This window comes from Onychostoma macrolepis, chromosome 04 (genome assembly GCF_012432095.1).
Source record: "Onychostoma macrolepis isolate SWU-2019 chromosome 04, ASM1243209v1, whole genome shotgun sequence".
Classification (NCBI taxonomy): domain Eukaryota; kingdom Metazoa; phylum Chordata; class Actinopteri; order Cypriniformes; family Cyprinidae; genus Onychostoma; species Onychostoma macrolepis.
The window spans coordinates 31689867-31710645 of record NC_081158.1 but is presented as its reverse complement, the minus strand read 5'-3'; the positions used below and the strand labels follow the sequence as shown (position 1 = coordinate 31710645).

The window sequence follows — 20779 nt, the reverse complement described above, 5'->3', positions numbered from 1 at the left end:
ATGATGTCTTTCCTCCGGGCCATCTGACACATGATGCAAACACATGAATGACAGTGTGAGAAAAATATCTGAACACAGAAAGAAGGTGCAAGATTAGTGCATTCACTGCTAGAATTTACAAACATTGTTTCTCTGGTAAATAGGTATACAAGACAAGCTTTATAAGGGCTAAACAATTTGTTGCGGCAGTTTAAAAGTAAAAAATAAATCAATAGTGTTGAATTGCCTCCACCTAGTGGTCGAATGATGAAGCTGCTGTTTTCACATTCAGGCACTAGAGGTCTAGAGTAGTTTGACATGCAGTGGATCATGCCATTGCAAATTCAGCATCCACAACCGTAAGGATAAATATAGCTTGTACGCAGCCTATTCACAGAGCACATAAAAAACGCAATAAAAGTCCAAAAATGTAATAGAATTCTGAGACAACCTTGAAGATCATCTACACATTGCACAATCATTTGAATGCCGTCTATTCACCCAATATCACTGAAAGCTCGTGACAGAAAATCTACCTCTGCAGACGGATGAACCGTGAACGCGCACAGACCCCTTAAAGGCGCGTGACAGCGTGACGCCGCTTCCCTTTAAGAGCCCGGTATGAGTCACCTGACCAGGTCCACCGACGAGGCAGGACCGAAACCTGCATTACCAGAAAAATAAGCAACTAAAATAGCCAAGATCTACACGATATTAGCACTGAAACGTGAAAACATACTTGTCTTCAGACTCCCGCCCTCGAGACGGCTGGAAATTGACACGTCACCATCACCATCATCCGACCGGAGGCGAAGGACACACGGGCTGCGACCGAATATTACCGAGGCTCCGGAATCCCGAACAGCTTTATAGTAGAGGATTAATCGACGGAACGTTTCTACAACTCGTTTTTAGGTGTTTATTTAATTAATTACGTCGCACCAGCTCATCGCAAAACGCTCTGTCATTTCGGTTAACTTAGATGGGGTTTTTAATTCACATGATAATCAAAGGTTACGGTTTAACGTATTAATTTTATTATTTATTTCCCGCGAGAGCCAGAAAACAGCTCGTCGTAGGGCGTTACGTAATAAGAGGCATTATCCAGGGTGCTGAAACCAACCCATGCTAGACGCCTACGAGGGAATTTTTTAAAAGGATTCAATTGAGAATATATATTTTGTGCTTTTGAATACTTAAATTCATCCGCTCCGGTTGGAAACCGAAACGTGGAATCGACATTGTCAGATTCTAGAGAGCCACCTTGGATTCCGTCTCTTTTTTTGTCGGCGAATATCATATGCATTACGGCTGTCCTTCCCCCTGAAGTTGAATCTTGAGGTGGTTGTCGACGCTACCGGGAGAAAATGTCTGGACAGACTCTGACGGATCGCATCGCCGCGGCGCAGTACCAGCTCACCGGATCCGATGTGGCTCGTGCCGTTTGCAAAGCCACCACGCACGAGGTGATGGCGCCCAAGAAGAAGCACCTGGAATGTAAGCGAGACATTTTGCACTCATCCTCGTTCCTAAGACCTGGCGCTGTCCAATTCAGCACCACAGTCCAATGCGTGTTTACCGTGCAATTAACACAGCGCTCTGCATTATGCATGCTTTGCACTCAGTGAGGTTGTTTGCTACCAGTTGCAATTCTGTAAATGGAAAACCTGCCTTTTTAGGGTGCATTTTATATAAGAAGCTTAGTGTGTGAAGCTGATCGAAGGCAAATTGACAGCACAGAACATACCCCGAAGTGTATTTATGGGGGTGGCTTGTCTCGAACTGAGAAGACGGAAGGAAATCAACTGCATTTAGACAGGACAGAGAGGCTACAAAGCATCCTCATGTCGGCCTCGAGCTCTGTGTCCTGCAGGAGAAGGCCTTCTGAATTATAAATTGATCAGCCAAAGCATGCATGTATTATTTACAAAGCCAAAGGTGAGGACACTGGTATGCAAGCAGAGGAATTAAAAGCCTTGTGTATGTGTGTGTGTGGGAATATCAGCAATCCATTCATCAGGGAATCATACATGATGCTTAAGATGTTTCCTGATATCACAGCCCACTTTAGGCTCTTCTGAAATCCATTCGGTCTTGGCACAGTTTAGCACCTGTGGAAAGATGCATTGTTCATTGTACAGAAACAAACTAATTTGACTCTAGTACACTCAGGTGTTTACGACAAGGAAATGTGTTTGATGAGTTTTTGTCTTATTACTTCAGTCAATTGGAAGGCGTGAGGGGTGTTGGTGAGGTTGTCATGGAAACTGAAGTAGATTATTGGGGAAGGGGGAGGAGTGAGTGACATCATGATGACATGCTATCAGTTTGCACAAGAGGGTCTTCATTCCAAGACAGACCGGCTGCATTTGCTTTGAATTAAAAAGACTGAATTTAAAGGAATAGTTCACCCAAAAATGAAAATTTGCTGAAAAATATGAGTTTGTTTCTTTATCAGAACAGATTTGGAGAAATTTAGCATTATAACACTTGCTCACCATGTAATCCTCTGCAGCGAATGGGTGCCGTCAGAATGAGAGTCCAAACAGCTGATAAAAACATCACAATAATACACAAGTAATCCACACCACTACAGTACATCAGTTAACATCTTATGAAGTGAAAAGCTGCGTGTTTGTAAGAAATAAATCTGTATATAAGGCGTTTTAACCTCAAACCATAGCTTTTGGCTAAAATAAAAGTCCTCTATCCATAATATTGCTTTCTTTGGTGAACAAGTCATCTTGTATGAATCAGGAGAGAAGTATGCACAGATCAAGCAGAGTTTACAAATGAAACTTTGAGGAATTGTTTTCACTGGAGGAATTGTTGTTATGGATTATGGACTCATATTTTGGCCAGAAGCGACAGTTTAGAGTTAAAATGCCTTAATGATGGATTTGTTTCTTACAAACATGCAGATTTTTACTTCACAAGATGTTAATTGATAGGCATTTTATATTTTAATTGTTGCAGGTTGTTAGGCTTTTCTGTCAGTGTTGTTTTAAATATTAATTATTAACAATAAAATGTGCTGCTTCTTAAGAGTTTATTTAAATATGAATGCAATATTGTCTTTTTAGATGCATATTCTGTATTATATTTGGCAGGATTGATAAGTATGATGTTGCATCATATACAGTAGAAATGTGACCTAAGCAGCCGGTTAGTCGTGTGCTTACATTAATGTGGCCTAGCAGATGACTATGCATGTGTGTGTGTGTGTGTTTGCAATGTGTCTGTATTTACACTGCCTGTAATCCGGTCACATGAAGCACGGTGTCTTGAGCAATTCCATAATCCCAGTGAGCTGCACCTGCTCACATTTTCTTAACCGATATATGTACAGGGACTGCTGTGCCATATACTTCAATATATTATGACATTACATATTGCACTAGTGTTGGCACACTGTATCTCAGTGTGTGTTTTAATCTGAACTATTCTTGGCTTCTTAACTCCACTGCAGTGTGTTCTCTAGCAGCCATGACTAACATACTGGCACCCTAAGCACAATGTTATATGGTATTCAAGACAAGCTCAGTTGTGAAGCCTATCAAGAAGATTGCAGGGTCATGCTGCACTCCAAATCAAAATAAAGAAAAAAATATTTATATTTTGATTACAGAAAATGAATCCTGTTTTAAAACGATTAAGATTTTTAAACACATTTTCCACCAAATTTCCCAATGCTGATTACAGTATTGAGAATCTAATGATTGAGAATAATGGCTTTATTTCTTTATGCTCAAAAAAAATCTTATGTTTTTTTTTTTTTTTTTATAAGAGTAAAATGTAGCCTGGACATGTTTTCATGTGTTTATCCATTTTTCTGTTCGGTTTTTTTTGGTCCCATTTGATTGGAAACTGATATTGTGTCAGAAAGAAGTTAATTTTACAGTTGTATCTTGTGTGTGGTTGATTTCTTGAAGGGACTTATTTAGACCTGTCAAGTGTGATTACCTTCACAATTCATATACAGCATTTTTCTAAACATTACATTTCTACTGAATCTGGAAAACTAGATTTTCACTACACACAACTGATTTCCTTTGATTTTGTTCAAAAAGCAAATATTGAATGACCTCAATCTCACTGACTAGAACATTTCTTTCATTTTGTCCATCATGCATTCCACTGCATGCAGTATGTTGTTATGTGCAAGAAGAATGCACAGTCATATTGTTGTTTATCTTTGTGGGGCTGTTTCTTGCTTCCATAATGCAATTGCAGATATGAATCTTCCCCTTGAGAATCTGTCTGCTGGTTCAGTAATCATAAAGCTCTCAAAGTCCTTCATCTACATTTCAGTGCATAGTGCTGTAGTGGTAAATGTGTGTGTGTTTTTTTTTGTGTGCAGATCTGATCTCAACCACCAATGAGACAAACGTGAACATCCCCCAGATGGCTGACACATTATTCGAAAGATCCACTAATGCAAGCTGGGTGGTCGTGTTCAAAGCTCTAACCACGACCCACCACATCTGCATCTACGGAAATGAGGTGAGGCGCTACTTGCTGATTAATCTTCTCCTTTTAGTCAAACTGTTAATATTAAATCTCACAGGTGCTGAATACTAAAATACTGTGTCCTTTTTAAATCCCTGCAGAGATTCATCCAGTATTTGGCCTCAAGGACTTCCCTGTTCAATCTCAGCAACTTTATTGACAAAACAGGCTCCCATGGTGAGTTTCTGTACATTTGTGTGCGAGTTAAATGGATGAAGACACATAAACTTCAATTAAATTTGATTTAAAATAGTTCACCCAAAAATGAAAATTTGATGAAAATGTATTTACTCACCCTCAGGCTATCCAAGATGTAAATGAGTTTGTTGGGAACAGATTTAGAGAATTTTAACATTACATCACTGGATCACCAGTGGATCCTCTGCAGTGAATGGGTGCCATCAGAATGAGAGTCCAAACAGCTGATAAAAACATCATAATAATCCACAAGTATTCCGAACTCAAGCCCACAATCAACTCCAGTCCATCAGTTAACATCCTGTAAAGCAAAAAGCTATGTGTTTGTAAGAAACAAATCCATCAAGATATTTTTAACTACAAACTGAAGTGGTGTAGATTACTTGTGGATTATTGTCATTATTGATTATTATCAGCTGTTTGGACTCTCATTCTAATGGCACCCATTCACTACAGATTTATTGGTGAGCAAGTGAAGTAATGCTACATTTCTCCAAATATGTCTTGATGAAGAAACTAACTCATCTACATCTTGGATGGCCTGAGGGTGAGTAAAAATTTTTTTTAAAAATCAGCAAATTTAAATTTTTTGGGTGAACTATTCCTTTAATTATTAACATGTTCAGCCTGTCTATACAAGTAAATGGTTTTAAATTGAAGGCTGCTTAGTGCTGTTTTTTCCTTTTCTGTCTACAAGGCTATGACATGTCTACATTCATCAGACGATATGCACGGTACTTAAATGAGAAGGCGTATGCTTACCGTGCAATGGCCTTCGACTTCACTCGAGTTAAGAAGGGGTAGGTCGATGAATTCTAGGAATAGAAGGACACATTGGCAACATTGTATACACTAGTTATTCCAAGTAATTAAAAGGTGCCATAGAATGGAAAACTATATTTACCTTGGCATAGTTGAATAATAAGAGTTCTGTACATGGAAATTACATACAGTGAGCCTCAAACACCATTGTTTCCTCCTTCTTATGTAAATCTCGTGAATAAAAAAGACCACTGAAAAATAGGTGAATCAGAACATAACACCGACTGTGATGTAACGGTCAGGATCACTAATAGTTACACCCCCAACATTTGCATATACCCGCCCTTGATCTAGGCTAGCCGCCAGCCGAACCATCAGAAGTTCTGCAGGTATTGTGAAGAAACAAGCGAGGACAACAGTGAAAATGGCAGATCATGGAAATAAATGTTATGTTCCAGGCTGTGCAGGGGATGTGAAGTGCAGGGACGGGTTGGTGTTTGTATTCAGAAAGGCACGGAAAGCAAATAATGCGTTCTAATAAAATAACGCAAGCCACTAAAGGGACATGGTTAGCTCCTTGCTAGCGGTTGCCTGTTACATTACAGTACATAAGATTTCATTTACCACATAAACAGAGTAAAGAGAGATGACTGAGGATGATGGCAATGATTTACAGATACTGAGCACCAACTGACAAGCATCTGATCTTGTAAAATGTGTGGTAAATACTGCCGCTCCATAGTATAAACAGAGTTTGTGCGATCGCGAATCTCGAAAGCAAAAGTAAAAGGCGATCGTGCATTTGAAAGGAGTTTCAGTGCCACGCATATTATTAACGGCTCCTTGATGCCCGCATTTTATATACAGTATAATTACTCGACGATATAACTGCGAGAGAAAGTATTGAAATATATATATTTTCCTCCCTGTGTTTCCTTCCTGCTGTGTGAGCTACTGAAATGAGCCACACTGTGAAACAGCCAATCAGAGCAGAGCTCAACATTGAGCCGCACTGTGAAACAGCCAATCAGAGCAGAGCTCAACATTATTATTCATTCCAAATAAGCCAATAACAGACCATTTCATTCTAGGGAGAAATCCTAGGGTTGTAAATGCACATGTAAAACTGTTTCTGGAGAATTTTTGCCCTTACCTAAGCCACATACCTTCTATGTAGATATCAGAGAACAATTTAAAATACTGTATCGATGCATTCTATGGCACCTTTAAATATTATGTCAGAGTGCATTTTAAATAGCATGTTGTTTGCATGAAGGTCAGAAACACTTCAGAATTTACTCCCAGAGCTGTTACACTTACAGAACACAAAAGGAATGTCATCTCTAAGTTAGAGAGAATGAAAGGATGGTTACTCAGTATTCACAAACTATAAGCAATCAGTCTTATGTAGTGTGTGTGTGTGTGTGTGTGTGTGCGCGTACAGAGCTGACGGAGTGATGAGGACTATGGCTCCTGACAAGCTTTTGAAGGCCATGCCTGCCCTTCAGACCCAAGTGGACACACTGCTGGAGTTTGACGTGAGTAACATCTCCCACAATGTCTGGGACCTTCTATCTGAGACAGAAGAAGACCATCTGAGATTGAGCAGTCCAGGTTTAAGTTTAATGATTGTGGTTTCGCCACCGATTTAGTTTTTCACTGGTTCGTTGACTTCATTGTATTTTTTTCAATGTGCTTTTTATCATTATTTGATCAGGAATAGAACGTCAAATTCTAGTTTATTGTTCACATTATTGTTTTAAAAACTCTCTTTTGTCTTTTTCTCTTCCCTCCACCATCTTTTTTCTCAGGTTCATCCTAAAGACTTGAACAACGGCATCATAAATGCAGCATTCATGCTTCTCTTTAAGGATCTGATAAAACTCTTTGCCTCCTACAATGACGGCGTCATCAATTTATTAGGTATGTGATAACTTATTTTTGATCTCAATCTCTGAACTTCATTATATTGTTCAATATTTTATACATCCGTTTTTTCCCCTGAAACTAATGGGTCTGTTTTTAATTATACAGAGAAATATTTCAAAATGAAGAAGTCTGAGTGCAAGGATTCTCTGGACATTTATAAGAAATTTCTGACCCGGGTGACCAAAATTGCAGAGTTCATGAAAATTGCTGAGGTAAGGCCAGAAGCAGAGATGTTTTCAAGTCAAATATTTGGATAGAATGTCAATTCACTGTATTTTTATTGTGATTCTTTTCGCAGCAAGTAGGAGTGGATAAGAATGACATTCCTGACATCTCTTATGTAAGTCAGCCACTTGAAACAAACATTTGTTCTTTCGTGCTGGTATGTCATTAGCTCTTAATTAATATTAGAATCAGGTCAAGTATTGATTTCTTGATGTCAATGGCTTCTAAAACATTATAGCATGGGAAGAGTCTAACAACCTTTTAAAATAATTAAGTAAAGCTGGTGTGAGTTTCATCCATCCTAACCAAGAATCATTATCAAAACGCCTTCCCTTGGGGATTCCCAGTGTTTGCACCCCCGCGTAGTTGCAGACCTGGCAGATTCAGACAATGAAGACTGTCCCTTTAAAGACTGCCGCAACGAAGAGCCGGTAACCATGGCAACTGATATGGGACGCAATATGAATCTCAGTGTATTGCTTTTACCTCCTTGTACAGAAGCCCTTCCTGACTGGGCTAGTCACAAAACACTAGTTTGTTTGCATATGCTGTTACTGGAAGCTTTAAAGCAATAATAAGAACTCATATATGATACTGTTGTCTTCTGTGGAGCTGCTTTATAGCTAAAATCAAGGAATTTTGCAACATTAACACTTGTTATTTTCCTGATTTAGGATGCTTTGAAACAATCTGTATTGTATAAAGTAGCACTATGCAAGTGACTTTTTTGACTTGAATTTCTCTCTAAAACCGAGAGGTCACATCATAATTAGCCTTTTGTTCAGAAGCTGAGGAAAGCAATGCACTGAAGTCCAGTTCTGTCACACAGTTTGTGCTTTGAGCTGATTTTGCGGTGCTGTGAGGAGTGCTTTGGGTAAAGATTTTCACTGGGTTTTGATGTGGTGTTTTATTGTTTGAATTTGCTGTGGAGATATCAAAATGAAAAATGCCCTGATGCCATGATTTTTGTACTGTCTTCACACATCTTTCCTTTTCTCATCATATGCGTGTGTGTGTGTGTGTGTTTTATTCTTCTGTCCTCAGGCTCCCAGCAGTATTCTGGAGTCTCTAGAGGCACATATGAACGGTCTAGAGGGCAAGAAAGGGTACGAGATCCCTGAACTCATTCTAAATCACTTTAAATGTCAGAGGGGAAGTAACTCTGCACTTGTAAATCAAATGTTGCATGCTGGATTTGATAGAAAAAAAGGCACATAACCATAGCTTGTCTCTGTAGTTATTATACTGTAAGTCTCTTTGAATAAGAAATATAAAGCCTATAAATGTTAATTCTAATTTATGTTCTTTTACCTCCCACAATGGTTTGTTCAGGGAAGGGTGAGTATGTTTTAAGTAATCTCAAACATTTTCATTAGTAATATTGTTTTTATATAAAATCATCTGTTCACTTCTATCTCACTGTCTCTGCTTGTGTCCTTCAGGTCACCCACAAAAGTAAGCGGGAATTTTTAATTTTTTTTTTTTTTTTTTTTTAAATAGATAAATCGCACACATGTGCTCAATGTTACTCTGTGTTATGTTTTAGGGATCACCCACCAATAATGTGTCTCCAACCTCCACTCCCGCCAAATCAGCTGCTGCCGTCCCCACTTTGGAGCCGCCGCGTGCTGAGGCCACGCCTGCTGCCGCCGAAACTGCCACCGAGTGAGTGACCCAAGTAACCAGACTTCACTTCCTGTCTGATTAAAAATACTAGTCAGAACAACAGATAACAGATAACAGCTTTCATAAGTGTTTGTCTGTCTTACCGTAGTTCTCTGCTGGATCTGGACCCGTTGTCTTCCTCTGGACCTTCTACAGGAGCATCAGCTGCTCCCACATCTTGGGGAGGTACAATTCAAACGCATACATACTTTGCAGCTCTAACCAGTGTTCTTATTTTATTTAAAGATAGAACTATTAAACGTTTTAGTTAATTAATCTGAAAAAAATAAAATATAAACATTCAGAAAACTTAAAACATAAAATTGCCTTGAAATATTAAAATTATTAACTGACAACTAAAACTGAAATGAAACCAAAACTGAAAAAAAAAAAAAAATTTAACAAATATACCAATAAAAATGCAAAAATTACTACAAGTTAAACTAAATTAAAATTAAATTTGACTTAAATAAAATACAAATAAAAAATAAAATAAATTAAAATAAAACTTATTTGAAATATTCATAAAAACTAGAGTAATATATAACTAATGCTAAAATAGCATTGGCCTAAATCTGTGAATTTCAAGGCCAAACCCAACACAAACCCAAAAACGCTAATTTAAAAAAAAAAATAATGTTCTGAGTAAACTCAGATACATGGCTTTGCTGCGGTCTGACTCAAAGATGTTGGAGTATATGTGCCAGCATGCTCAAATTGGGTTACTTTAATATGAAACCATAAAATATTTATAATAATAATTTATCTTATGAACACGAGACGGCATTCACAACCTATTTCACTTCCATAATGTGACATATTTTAGAGTGAAATGGGTCATCCAGCAAGAAATTTAAAAAACTGAGATTTATCCATCGGACTGATTAAATAATGAAAGTAGTCTCAATGAAATAAAGAAGCCATAAAGAAAACTTTGCATTACAATTAGGTAAAAAATTATGATTATATTTGCAATAATACACACCAAAAGTGTTAAAGTATATTAGATCTATTTTAATTTCACATTGATCCATTATAAAACCAAGCTTGCCACAAACCCAAAGTAATGTGAAAAACAGACCTTTAACTTACAAACTTCCTAAATTAAAGCATCTGTTTTATGTTCCTCATTACAAACTCTTAATGACCTAATTTGAAATATCTTTTTCTTTCTCTGTCATGGGCTGCTATCACATCAGATCTGCTGGGCTCAGGTAAGCGCTACTGACCTTTCATTTTATGTTAAATAAGTGTTTTCATCTAATTTGATGTGTTAAATGTCTCATTCACTTTTTGAAACATTTTAAACGTTTGTTATAGTTCATCTGGAGAATTGAAATTAGAGTATGACAGTCCTAAGTGTGACAAACCTAGTCTCCTAAAGCCCATTTAACATCTCTGTGTCAATCCCTCAGTCTTTGCTCAGTAGAATCTCTTTCTTTCTCTCTCTTTTGCTCTTACCCTCTTCTTTGGTTCCTTTCTTGGTTATCTGTTGATTTACGTTGCGTTTATATTGGTCCGCTGGGGGCGTGGCTATGCAGAGATAGGCTCCCTTACTACAGAGACTCTCCTTCCTGACCCAACCCCTGCCGTAGACTCCAACTCCTCAGCCACGCCCACCACCACAGCCGCTGAGGCAGCCGTTTCTTTGGCTCCTCCTCCTTCCGCTGCCGGTGCTTCCTCCGGCTCAGCGGATCTCCTCGGAGGTCAGTAGTGAGGTTTCTTCCTTACGAAGAGTTTTCTGGGGGAAAAGGCTGTGCCGCATTCCAAAACAGAGGAAGAAAATCAAAGATTAGAGCGAAATCATTTTGTGCTTCATTTGTGAAGTCTGTAGTCACCATTGCTCCTCCATTTGTGTCCGTAGTCAAGCTTCTCATTTCCCTTTCTACTTTATATCTTCCATGCTACACTTCTGCAGTTTGCATTTGACATTCATTTGCTATCCTTTGTGTATTAAAATTACATATGAATTCTAATCTTTTGATTAATTTTATGTGTACATTTGCAGACTGCACAGTAAGATTAATCAGGTTTTCAGTAAAGTTTTAAATTCAACAACTGCAAATTTGACCCATTTTAATTTCTAATACATGTTCCTAGAGTAAAATGGGTAGTTTTCATATATTATTATTACTATTATTATTAAAAGACATAAGCCGTGTACCAATTCAGGGGCTGCATCCTTAGACGGACCACCAATATGTTGGTATGACCATAAATATGACCATTTATGTACATAATAAAAGTGCAAACTGCCTTTAAAATCTCATCTTGGTAAGGGCCACATTTGAACCACATTAAAGTGTCACATTTGTGACATTAGATAATAGAGTAAGTTGAAACTCAATACTTAAGTGTGGCTCTCTTTTAAAAAAATAATCCTGTCATCAACAGCACGAAATGAATCTTGGGATAGTCTGTGCCGCGAAGGATCCATTTGTTGTATCCTTCGTGGCCCAGGAAAAGAAAGGCGAATTTCCGAGCCCACATTTATAGAAGCCTGCGAAATGGGACAGTCTTTGCCACACTGCTATGGCACATTCAGTCTTGGCATGCAGCCTTTGAAGGATGTAGCCCATGAATTGTGATAAAGCTTTAGTTTTTAATATTTTAAATGCAAAACATCTTTTCATTCAAACTCTGCATGACACTGAATCTAATGTTTCTCTCTCTTTCTCTATGCTATCTACTATTTCCACTTCTTCCTTTCCTCCTTTTCTTTGGCTATTATACACCAACCCTTTGGCCCTGATGCGCGCTACTCCAGATGTGTTTGCGGCCCCTGCGGCTGAAACAGCTGCTGCTGCAGAAGGTGGGGCCGCAGCAACAACGCCCACCCCTGCTGCCGACGGCACCGCGTCAACCGGTGGGTGGCAACAGTTCACGTGCATATGTGTGTATGAGAATGTCAGCCCATGACGGGTGAGAGAGTGCGTGTGCTTGCTTCTGAATGTTTCATTTACCGGTTTGAAGAACCTCACAGAGCCTCTTGTGCAGGCTCTGCTCCTAATGAAGCCTCTTCTGGTCAGTGTTGAGTTTTCTGGATTGGCATCGGTGTTGCCATGGAGATCGCTATCTGTGTTGCTAGGGCGATAGTCTTTGAACAGTGAAGTTCTGTTCTCCAGGAGCCACAAGCAGATGTCGACTTGTTAAATGTGCAACAAAACCCTCTCCATCTTCCACTTTCTTTTTCATTCTTCCTTCTCTGGAATTTCATCCTCAGGACAACTCTACATAAGTCTTTCAGAGCCTGGAAGATGTTTTTAAATGCTCATCCTCTTCTCCCGGTAGATCCCTTCACTCCAGCGGCTGGTACTGCTGATAACTCCCATCAGTTGGACCTGTTCTCCATGCAGCCAGTAGATGACAGTAACTCTCTCTTTAGCTCAGTGGCGCCCAACACTGTCCAGGCGTCTGTCTCCACAACCACCAGCACCGTAGCCCCCGCTGCTTCCCCAGCCCCGACGATAGACCTGTTTGCTGGTAAACCTCCTTAGGCCAGAGATTTGGCAAGAACCCTAATTAAAATCTGGACCGGAAATCTTTTCCTTTCCTGTTGTTTTTCAGCAAGTGCTTTTAAGGGAAGGTCCACCCAAAAATGACAATTATGTCAATTGTTTCAAACTTGTATGACTTTCCTTGTATGACTCTGTGGAATGTAAAAGAAGATACTCTGAAAAATGTTGGCAACCAAAGTTTTGATACCCATTGACTTCCATAATATGCAGAAAAATGGAAGTCAGTGGGAACCGAAGCTGTTTGCTGTTTGTTGTTCCGCAGGAGACAGAAGTGCATGCAGGAACAACATGAGGCTGAGTTAATGACTCGGAATGTTTTTTATTTTATTTTTGGGTGGACTGTCCCTTAAAAGGGAACAGTTAAAACTATTTGAATAAAACTTTTGCACTTTAAGGAAGATATTTGTTCAGTGTAAAGCATAAATTCACATTTCCATGGCACTGAAACTTTTATAAGGTATCTTTTAGTTTGGTTTATTTGGTATTCTATATTTTCATTTGCTTGGTTTGTGTTGTGTATTAATATTATTTATGTTTATAAATGTTGTCTTGTTTTTAGGTTTTTTTGATCCCATGCCAGACTCCGTTCCCAAAACAGACCCAAACCCCAGTCTAGACCTGTTTTCAGCAGGTACACGCTACAGTAAATCCATCCACTCATTCCCTGCCTCGCTTGTGCTTTGCTTTTTCTCTATTCTGTCCTTGACTGCTCAAGGTGAGCCAAATATGCTTCTCTCCTGGGGCAGCCGAAGGAACTGCCCGTCCGACAAACTGATTTCTCTCAGTCCCTTAGGCCTTCATTCACTTCTTAATCATTCCCAATCTTTCCGTCTATGTTTCTCTTGAAACATCTCCAAGACCCATTAGTTACATTATCCCCACTTATAAACCTTTCTATTTTCGCTTGTACCCTTGGGCTTTATCTCACAAACCTGTCTTCATCTATGAAGTAAACAGGCTCTTGTTTTGACCTAAAACTAATGCGTTTACGGGTCCTGGTTTACATAGTTGCATAGTTACTCTTCAAATAATGGATGTTAAACAAGCAGGAGTTTAGGTGTCAACTAAACCTGTTCCTGTGCTCCAGATGTGTTTCGTCCTCCTGCCGCTGCTCTATCGGCCCCCATAAGCTGGCCAGACAGCGGAGCAAATCTGGACCTGTTTGGGGGTTGGTAACTACCCAGTGTGCATGCTGGGGGTTTGATTTGCATGTGTTGACCAGATGGTTGCTGTGGATTCTGTTAAAACTGATGGTTGATGGACCAGATTTCCTGAGCTGACCGGTCAAAAGGCTTTAATGAGGTGTATGTGTGTACATTTGTGTGAGTGTGTTTCTATTTCTGTCTTTTATTTATGTGTGATAACACTCTCTTTCTCTCTCTCTCTGGGGTTATTTCTCAGAGTAATGGCTTTGGCTCACTTTAAACTTTTTTACCCTCATGCTGCGTGGATGGATCAGAATCTGCGGGCGCTGGAGAGGCCAAACCAGCCGCAGCAGCTGCCGGAGGCGATCTGATGTCAGGTACGTCACCAGCAGCCCTCGCAGTCCTCTTTCCTTTTTTTCTTCATGTCATTTTCATTGCACTCTCAGAACAAAAGGTACATCTTTGTACCTTACTTACCCCTAATTGGGTACATGTTAGTACCTTTTGAAAGGTTTGGTACCTTTTTTATGAGAGTGTGCAGCCAAATTTTTGTCTGGTGTTCAAAAGACTCATGGTTACAATCATCATAGTCCATAGCATGGAAACTGTAGCACGGTTACATACCCTTAGGAAAGACAAAATCACAAATGAGATCTCAGTAGTTTCTCATTGAAAACTGTGAGATTAGATGGAGAACAAATGGAGACTTGTGCTTTAAGTCAGAAGGGAAGAGAAATTGTTATAGATCTTATCTTATTATTAACAGTTTGTTAGTATGTTTCGTTAAAAATGTTTTGAACGCGCAATATTTAATCAAAATGTCATAACTAGACAGTCTTTTCTGTGGTGCTGTCCAATCATATAGTCTGCTTAAGCTCCACTCCTGCAAGATCATACTCATCTGCCACACCCACATCTCAACATCTAATCAACAACCGAAGAATAGAACCACAACTACTTTTTTCCAAATAATCCACTGCAACCTGATGTACATCACATTATGGAAGAAAATATCTGTCACTATGACTTAATCTCCTTCTGATCCAGTTTTTGTTCTGAAAAATGACCTTCGTAATCAAGAGATCTCAATCTCTGCTCAGATTTGCCAAGATACTAAAGTCTCCAATATATTGATGATACTCACGTTTGTCCAATGAAACATAACTGAGAACTCAAATTAATCTTTTTTTTTTTTTTTTTTTCCTTTTTATAAAACTTTTTTCTGGGAATATGTCACTTTTACGTAGCAGAGACATGTTTGATGTTCGGTGATTGTGTGCTTGTGCCGTTGTGGCATATTGAGTCTAGACTTAGATCTCAGTTGTGTGGTGGTATTGACATGTTGAGATGAGATCAGTTTTGTTTCCATCTGTTTCTCTCATGCGTGGCGTTTACATTCATCTCTGCTCTACATGGACTGAGAAAGTCTTCGTCCCAGTGCCTTGCTGCTTAATTCTGCTCTCTTTTCTCTCATTCACTCTCACTCTTTTGTGCTCATCTGATCTGTTTCTTCCGCTTCTTTGTCTTGATCATGTTCTTCTTCCATTTCTCCTTCCGACATTTCAAATTCCCTCTCTTTATCATTTTTTTTCTTCATTTTCGCTCTCTTTCCCTTCATCTGGCTCTTGGGTCATTGCTTGCTTCCTCCTGTGCTACTGGTGAGTTCTGATGCTCCTACACCAGCTGCAATCCCACAGTGCATTGCTGCATTGCAGAATAGGGCTTTAGTGAATTCAGCTGAAAAACTGCTAGCCAAGCGATGAAGATTAGAAGATGGGTGGATGAATGAATGAATGTTTGGATGCTTTACAAAGATCTCTAGTGTGACATTCTGTGCAACAACATGTAGAAACTAATAATAGAAAAGTACATTATGCGAATATTGTTGTCTTTAGACTTGTTTCACAACATATGCGTAAGCAATAGCGCATATTCATTTCAGTGCCCGTATTAAAAGGTTTTAGGATTCACACTGCACATGTAAGCAGTGCAGACTATTTTTGCTGAACTTAGTGTCCTGAATTTAGCAGAAAATATGTTGAAAATGCACTAAATATATATAGGCTTTTATGAAGGAGCATAAAATAGTGGAGGGAATTACTCACCCTTTATTACATGAAAAAAGACGCCTGTCGGGCTCGATTATACATGCAGCAACACGCAAATAGCATTTCTATTCAGTGAATCTGACTTAATCCAGATGATTTATCCCACTGTAATTACGTATTATTAAATTTAGGGGGCTCCAAAGTTGTGCGTTTTAATAATTAATAGATGTAAATTAGTTTGGGTGCAAAATGTGATCCTCCTCTTCTCACAGGCCATTATTTAAAGAAATACTCAGTGTTGTTTTAGTATTATTATGTACTAATATAGTTTTTAATTAATATTTTGAATTAGCTTTTTTACTTACATTTTTTTTTTTTTTGTAGTTTGTAATGTGCTTTTGTCATTTTTATTATTATTTTGTATAATATTTAGATTTATGTATTATATTTATTTATTTTTTTAAATGTTTATATTCAATGTTACTGTTTAGGTTTAATTTTATTTAAATTTTAGTTTTAATTTCCAGCTATTTGCCAAGGCAAAGTTTAGTTGAACTTTTTCATCTAATATTTATATTTTATTTGAGCTTTATTACAGTTAATAAAAACATTTTAATAGTTGACCTTAAAAATCCGGTGTAGTAAGCCAGAAATCATGTTATTTTCAGTATTTAGCTGCAGTTTGTGGTGTCAATATAAAAGCACAAAGCAAGTCTTTTGGTAGTAGTATGTTCTGCTTATCCATGCTGTGTGAAACAAGTCTTGTACTTTATGATGATAGTAATGTTAAATGTTATGATGAAATGAATGTTTAATGGGTCATGGCTTTGTGTGACTGTAGTTGATGATAGCGCTCAGCTCTCTTTCTTACTGCTCTCATCTTTTAGATTTTTCTTGTACTGGTTGCCATAGAGATATGCACTGTATAACAGTTGTTAATGTTCAGTTGAGCTCCCTTTTTCTTTTTTTTCTTTTTTCTACTGTTACTCAAAATCAAGCTCACTATGTTTCTCTTACTCTTCACTCCTCCTTAAAGCTTTTGATGGATTTGGTGATGTGCTCATGCCAGCTATGGCTCCACAGGCAGCAGGGGCCACCTCACCGGTCAAACCCATGGGAGGAGATCTGGACTCAGCTATGGCCAACATGGCCAGCAGTACGTTCCCATCCACTTTTCACTTGGTGTACTCCAAAATCATACAGTCTTAACATTAAAGTTTCCTTATTGGCATCAATGGTTCCATGAAGAAGGTTCTTTATAGTGGAAAAAGACTCTAGATTATTTAAAATGTTCTTCACACTAAAAAAATAATGCTTCTCTTAAAAACTGTTAACGGAAAGGTTCTTTGAGATACCCAAAATGGTTCTAAAATGGTTCTAAAACACCTTTTAGAACCTTTATTTTAAAGAGTATAGCCAAATAGAATGAAGTTACAGCACTTTGAAATTTTAGGGTTCTTTACTGGAATCTGTGGTTAACATCCATGGAATCTTTCAATTCCACAAAACGTTCTTTAAAGTGGAAAAGGTTCTTTAGATTATTCAAGTGTTTTTCACACTAAGAAAAAATGGTTCTTTTTAGAATTGTTCACTAAAAGGTTCTTTGAGGAATTAAAAAAAAAAGTTCTTCATGACATCACAGCAAAATGTAAAATGATATATTTCTGTGTCTGTGCTTGCAGATTTGGCAGTGGGGAACCAGAAACCGTAAGCTACAGTAACTTCCTTCTCTATTTCACCATATTTTCTTGCCCTCTTCAAATAAATATTTTTGTACCTGTTCCTTTTCTATTTCTATCTCTCTCTCTTCCTCTCAGGGGTGAAGCAGCAGGAGGAGCGAACTGGCAAGCGCAGGTACCCACCCCTAGCTGGGGCGTTGCCATGGTAAATGTTGTGTTGTTCTGTAGATGTGGAGCATGGGGGTGGAGTCGCATGACTTTGAGCAGCATGGCGTGGAGCCAATCACAAGCTTCCTCTTCTCCCCACCTCTCTCTGGGCTCCTATCAGTTGAATGAACAGGACTAAAGAGGCAGAACTTTCTAATATATGAACCTTAGGGTTGAAATATTGAAAAATCAACCATCCCTGAATGTTAGATAATTACATATTTTAAAAGGATGTTTCAAACTTTGAGTTCATAATCCTAATCTTACTTTCACTTGCATTTGTGTGCATTGTGAACAAAGCCAAAGAGTAGCCTCAAGTCACGTAAAATTTACTTGTACATCACTTATCAAAACGCATATTGCATCAAAACTACGGAGCCCCACACATTAAATGTGGGGGGGGGGGGGGGGGGGAAACGCTGTGTCCACAAATTAAGAATTAGTTAATTAATTAATTCACTCATTTTAATTATTTCAAATGAGAGAATGAATTAGTGCAATGTGGCCACGATTTACTAAAAGGAGGGAACAAATTCATAAACTGAGGAATCAAATTCTTAATTTGTGGCCACAATAAATATATTTTTGTCTGCACATTTGCTATATATTTTGTTTGCTATATACTATATATGCACATAAAATTGAACATATATCCAAGTTTATATGAAGACATAATTTGATATATTTATTTAATATAAATATATATGTATATAAAGAGAGACATTACAGTTTAAGATTCAGATTTATTCTTGCTTTAGAGCTTCAGACCTGTTTGGCTTGATAGCCGCTTCCTTCTCTATTTCTTTTCTGTTTATACTGCTAAACATATATGCATGCACATGCCTCATAAAACATTCAAACTGACACTTACATCATACTAGTAACCACCATCCCAGTGTTTGCAGGTTCCCTCCTGTGTGTCTGTGTGTCGTAGAGTCATTTTGTTCAGGTGTTGTCCTGTTCTGTGTGGTTTGGTGCTAATATCCCCCCATCCCTCCCACCCACTTAGAGTTCCCCTCTCGGGGTCTGTCCTGTCATGGGATCCCCGTCACCGTTTGGCATGGTAAGAGTGTGTGTTTATGTGTATGTGTGTGTGTGTGTGTGTGTAGGTGTATGTGTCTCTTACTGTGTCTCTGTGTGACTCGTAGCCTGGTGCAGGAGCTGCTCCCATGATGCCTGGCTCACCGATGATGGCAGCGCAGCAACCGATGATGAGGCCACAGTTTCCAGCAACAGGAGCCCCTGGACAACCGGTATTTTAGATATACATGCAGTTGAATTTACTGATAGTCATTTAGACAAGAATGCTTAGTGTGTAAATTCACACATACTTAACTATTGCTCCTCAGATGTCTCCAGGAATGGCCCAGAGTCCCAGGAAGCCTCCCCCTTCTAAAGACCCTCTCGCTGACCTCAATATCAAAGACTTCATGTAGATGAGCAGCTGGTGTAAGTTTCACTACAGCTAGAGCAGATGTGCAATTTGACGACAGGACACATAATCAGACTCGAGCTGAATTTTTTTTTTTCATCTGATGCATCTATATTTTAATATTAAGAATATAGCTGAAAATAGCCTGCTTGTGGAAACAAAACATTTACATGAGGCTGTAACCACCAGGGGAAGACAGTCCAATCAGTATTTAATCAATATTCAATATCTGTACAGTCAGTCAAGATTTGAGATTTCTCATACACACACACACACACACACATATATATATATACTGTAAAAAATGTTTTTCAGAAAAAAATATTATTTTTCTATTTAAAAAATTAAATGTTACTTATTTCTTTCTAATAAGCTGTGCGATGTACTAGCATGTTTTTTTTTCCAGTGTATGATACTAAGATCTGTTTCTTTTTCTCTATTGCAGTTGTCACACTTATTGTGCAGCCCTGATGAATCAGACGTGTGTATTCTCTCTTCCGTTCATCACATTCAGGGACTCCAGTCCCTCCTTTTCTCTCTCTTTCCCTTCCCTGTCTGTTGTTGTAGCACAAACCGTGAACGTGAATAAGTACATGTGTGTACGTGTGTTTGTATTTCAATGTTCTCAGTTACTTCAGATCTATATATTAAAAAAAAAAAAAGTACTATGAAACATGAGGAGGATGGCAGATGCATTCCTGAATGTGCGTCTGCAGGTCTCTCAATGATAGATGTGCGTTCATTTTTCCTGGCTCGCTTTCCGTGGGAAATCAAATCAAAAGTGTGACGTTTTCTGTGGAAAATGGTTTTTTGCTGTGGTGAATATCACTGGGCCGGTCTGTGTCATCATCAGTCGAGTATTAGTCATCTTTTGACCATGGAATAACTTCTGTGGGAACAATATCAACGTTTTACGAGTTAAGATAGTGTCTCACACACTGTTTGTTTTTATCAATGCCCTGATTTTATTCTTTTTCGTATCTATCAATTGTGAGTTACATGCAACATGTGACTATTTGATGAAAATACATATGCATTTTAAAATATTTTAAAAGACAGATTGTTTTGAATATCCTTAGTCTTTATTTTGAGATAAAAAGGTTGAATATATTTTAGTTATGTCAGAAGTTTACTTTGCATACTACATGGCTAGTTAGTAATCCCATTTGTACAAATGTCTGTGTACATCACAAGGCACTGAGCTGATTGAGTCCTGCTAGTATGAACAATATAATATTGCAGCATGTAATTCCTCTGTTGTGCAAAGGGGACGCCAGTGAGCCAGATCAGATTCTATCAACAGCAAGTTCACCTACATCTTAATCAACATATCAGGAGTAGTTCAACCCAAAATTACAATTTGCTTAAAATGTACTCACCTTCAGACCATCCAAAATGTAGATGAGTTTGTTTCCTCATCAGAACAGATTTGGAGTAGTTTGCCGCATTACATCTCGTGCTCACCAATGGATCCTGTGCAGTG

The 20779-nt window shown here is 38.4% G+C and overlaps 1 protein-coding gene across 3 annotated transcripts; it reads left to right on the top strand.

The window, feature by feature from the left end:
• The first annotated feature begins 482 nt into the window (after positions 1–482).
• On the top strand, positions 483–20763 carry snap91b (synaptosome associated protein 91b). 3 transcript variants are annotated; one of them, XM_058773399.1, is made up of 26 exons: positions 483–1476; positions 4340–4482; positions 4590–4665; positions 5384–5486; positions 6893–6986; positions 7260–7371; positions 7483–7589; positions 7676–7717; positions 8647–8708; positions 8935–8940; positions 9045–9057; positions 9149–9267; positions 9377–9453; positions 10467–10481; positions 12035–12133; positions 12559–12750; positions 13345–13416; positions 13873–13953; positions 14245–14307; positions 17015–17134; positions 17661–17685; positions 17796–17862; positions 18874–18927; positions 19013–19117; positions 19214–19313; positions 19742–20763. In XM_058773399.1, the coding sequence occupies exons 1-25, from the start codon at positions 1347–1349 to the stop codon at positions 19298–19300; spliced, it is 2064 nt and encodes a 687-aa protein (XP_058629382.1). In that variant the 5' UTR covers positions 483–1346; the 3' UTR covers positions 19301–19313; positions 19742–20763. The 3 variants fall into 3 exon arrangements, 1 of the variants encoding a protein (XP_058629382.1); XR_009270768.1 differs by lacking the exons at positions 12559–12750; positions 13345–13416; positions 13873–13953; ... (5 more) ...; positions 19214–19313; positions 19742–20763 and having other exon boundaries at positions 540–1476; positions 8935–9057; positions 14245–14282; XR_009270769.1 differs by lacking the exons at positions 12035–12133; positions 13873–13953; positions 14245–14307; ... (5 more) ...; positions 19214–19313; positions 19742–20763 and having other exon boundaries at positions 540–1476; positions 8935–9057; positions 12559–13477.
• Positions 20764–20779: the final 16 nt, after the last annotated feature.

Coding starts and splice junctions, on each gene's coding strand:
- snap91b (XM_058773399.1), top strand. CDS start 1,347: ATGTCTGGACAGACTCTGACGGATCGCATCGCCGCGGCGCAGTACCAG. Junction 5,487..6,892: donor TTCACTCGAGTTAAGAAGGG/GTAGGTCGATGA, acceptor GTGCGCGTACAG/AGCTGACGGAGTGATGAGGA. Junction 19,118..19,213: donor CAGGAGCCCCTGGACAACCG/GTATTTTAGATA, acceptor ATTGCTCCTCAG/ATGTCTCCAGGAATGGCCCA.